General features: G+C 35.0%; 1 protein-coding gene across 3 annotated transcripts in view; it reads left to right on the top strand.

Moving 5' to 3' along the window:
- Nucleotides 1-2,703, top strand: part of LOC21399058 (protein LST8 homolog) — a 42,146-nt gene extending 39,443 nt beyond the window's left edge. Inside the window, exons 5-10 of one of the 3 annotated variants that reach the window (XM_024171465.1) lie at nucleotides 830-907; nucleotides 1,416-1,532; nucleotides 1,620-1,714; nucleotides 1,809-1,888; nucleotides 2,008-2,067; nucleotides 2,353-2,703. In XM_024171465.1, the coding sequence (XP_024027233.1) occupies nucleotides 830-907; nucleotides 1,416-1,532; nucleotides 1,620-1,714; nucleotides 1,809-1,888; nucleotides 2,008-2,067; nucleotides 2,353-2,480 (558 nt within the window). In that variant the 3' untranslated portion in view covers nucleotides 2,481-2,703. The remainder of the gene's footprint in view (nucleotides 1-829; nucleotides 908-1,415; nucleotides 1,533-1,619; nucleotides 1,715-1,808; nucleotides 1,889-2,007; nucleotides 2,068-2,352) is intronic. The other 2 variants (XM_024171466.1, XM_024171467.1) reach the window with 2 other exon arrangements.
- The last annotated feature ends 488 nt before the right edge of the window (nucleotides 2,704-3,191 follow it).

The raw sequence follows: 3,191 nt of genomic DNA on the forward strand, positions 1-3,191 counted from the left end.
TACCTGAAAATGACACCGGGAAAAGGTCTATTCTTCAAGAAGAATGTTAAGAGAAGTGTGGAGGAAGGGTTAATAGATTTGATTTACACTCCATCAAATCTACAAGTTGCAGATATATTGCAGATGTATTCACAAAGGCTCTACCTCGAACTACATCTGAAGATTTTATTTCCAAGCTAGGAATGATTAACATATATTCCTAGCTTGAGGGGGAGTGTTGAATTATGATCCCGGTTCCTTAACCTTAGGAATGCAGAGGCTGTAATTTATTTGTATTTTATTCTCTATTTATGTGGTAGATTTAGGGTAATTAGAGTCTGTAATTAGAGAAAGTTGACTTGAGATGTTTTAGGAATGATTTCTTGATTAATTAGGAGATTTGCTAGCTATCAGTGAGTAAGAGAACCGGTGGCCCTGTATCTACATATAGGTTGTACAGAATTAGTTTTCTAATTGAATAAATTACCAAGTTTTTTCTCTCAATTTCTTTACTTTGTGTTTGAAAACTTGATGAAAATGTTGATTCTTGTATACTGTAGTAGTAAGTATGAGATGAAGATACTTCCGTGAATTCTACATGTTGTGCTAATATCCAGTGTCTTTTGGTTAAAGTTGGCTTCTAGTATTTTCTTCTTAAGATAGTTGCATTTTCTTTCATTTTTGTGATCTGAAGTGTTATTGGGGAAGTGGAATAGTGAAATATATGGGGGTTTTTTTTTTTTTCCTAGGTAAGTTTAATTATGTACGATTCACTCAATTAAGCAATTAGACCATCTCAACCTTAAAATATAAGCCAAATGTAAGCAGCTCCTTGATATGTGGTTTGCAGACAGAGTTGATATCTGGAGATCAAAATGGAAATATTCGTGTGTGGGATTTGACTGCAAATTCGTGTAGCTGTGAATTGGTACGGCTTGGTTCTATAACTTTTTATTTTATCTTAGTGTTTGAGATTTACTTTGGAAACTTTCTGTGAATTGTTATTAACCTTTGCCATTCGTTCTTATCAAATGTTTGACCTACAGAATATATCCTTTGTTTCTAGATGCAAGTTTTCATTTTTGTTGGGGTCTAGAAAAAAATGGAGATGTGTCTGAATGGAAAGTGTTACTTGAATCAACATCTTGTAGTATCCCCTATAAATTAATGTGGATGATGGACAAACTATGAGACCTAGAGAAATTATAGATCCAATTCTGCCAAATATTTGAATCGCTGAATCCTTAACGCACAATGTTATGAAATTCTCGAATCCACTCCTGATACATAACGTAACTATAAGAAGTGTGCGTCTTGATGCAACAAGTTGCTTTTTTCCAATAGGCAAAGCCATTTTCACAGGAAAAGTTTACGTGCCTCAACTTAATATTTCCCTCGAAAGCACATTTACTAAATTTGTTTCCAATCCAACTTAGGTGCCAGAGGTGGATACAGCAGTAAGGTCGCTAACTGTTATGTGGGATGGCAGCTTGGTAGTTGCAGCAAATAATCATGGGACCTGTTATGTTTGGCGCCTGTTACGGGGGACACAGGTTCCATCTTGATGTACTCAATTATCTGATTTGACCTTGGTTTTGTAATTGGTTTCTTCCATAATGATTTTTTTTTTTCGGTCACAGACGATGACAAACTTTGAGCCACTTCATAAGCTACAAGCACATAAGGGTTACATTCTCAAGTGTCTGCTTTCCCCTGAGTTCTGTGAACCACATAGGTTTCTTCATCAAAGCTAATTCCATGCCGTTTTACCTTTTTATCATATTTCCTCTTGCCTTGACTTAGACTATCCATGTGGGCTGTGTTTTCAGATATCTTGCTACTGCATCTTGCGATCATACCGTCAAGATTTGGAACGTCGATGGTTTTACGTTGGAGAAGACTTTAACTGGTAGCCTACTTGCTTGCAGCTTAAAATTATTTATTCATTAGTTTTATATTCACGTATTAATCTGATTGTTCCTGCCTACTAACATATTCATTTTATTGTTCTTTTCTTGGGCTTTATAGGACACCAACGGTGGGTGTGGGACTGTGTTTTCTCAGTGGATGGTGCCTATCTTATAACAGGTATTTTGACTTCAAGAAATGGGATTACTTAAACTTTCATCTTATGCAAAAAAGAACACCCTTTTTTATCAAATGCTGTTAAGACAAGATTGTTACCAAATAACTATATGGACTTCGACCGAAAACATAAAACTGCCGGGCTGTGATTTCATTTTTCAGTTGCACCGTCTCTCTCATTTTCGGGTCTATCTCAAGTCATAAGATATTCTTTTTTTTTTTTGAGCCTTTTCTCTTGGATCCTCATGATTGAATTCTCATGTCATATAATTATTTTTCCTTTTGCAGCTTCCTCTGATACAACAGCAAGGCTTTGGTCGATGTCAAATGGTGAAGATATAAGGGTGTATCAAGGCCACCACAAAGCAACTGTTTGCTGTGCTCTCCATGATGGGGCTGAGCCTGCCTCATCATGATTACCACCTTTTAACATTCACTGCTCGTACATTTTTTATGGTGCCGTACAATGTGCTTTGACTAGTGCCCTTCAATATTCAGCAATAATAGTCCACTTATATTAGAGTCAAAAAAACCTTTTCCCCTCTCCTTAAAATTGTGTAGCCACAACTTAAACCATAGTCTTGTTTTGATTGAGATTGGATATTTTGTACCTTATAAAATTGTAACTTATGAATGCAACAATCTTTTGCTGCTAACCATCAACTCTGAGGTCATTTGAAATTGGAATGTCATATCTAACAAGAGCCAAGGGCAGCAGTGAATTAAGCCTAGTCCAAAACTTAGCCAATTTTCTAATTCAAACTAGAATGATAATTTATTAGTAGATGACGGCAACTCTTGGATTCATATTTTTTTTAACGACTTACATTGTTTATACATAGAATCGCACTTCTGCACCCGAGATGAGAAAATTTGAGCAAATATCCTTGACAATTTGCCAAACAGAACAACTAATCCTTGAAAGATCATTGTTTTATAGAAAAATTAGACAAATATTCTTTAGAAATACATGGACCTTGAGTTTTTACTTTTTTACACTTGATTAATACCCTTTAATCAAAGAATTATATTAGCTAAAAGATTATTAATCAAGAATTAGAGTAAAAATCTTAAAACAATGCAGTCAAATGGTGAGTTTACCAATTCTCTTTTTTTTTTTTTTTTCC

Source organism: Morus notabilis, unplaced genomic scaffold (assembly GCF_000414095.1).
Source record: "Morus notabilis unplaced genomic scaffold, ASM41409v2 Scaffold174, whole genome shotgun sequence".
In the NCBI taxonomy this organism is placed as follows: Eukaryota; Viridiplantae; Streptophyta; class Magnoliopsida; order Rosales; family Moraceae; genus Morus; species Morus notabilis.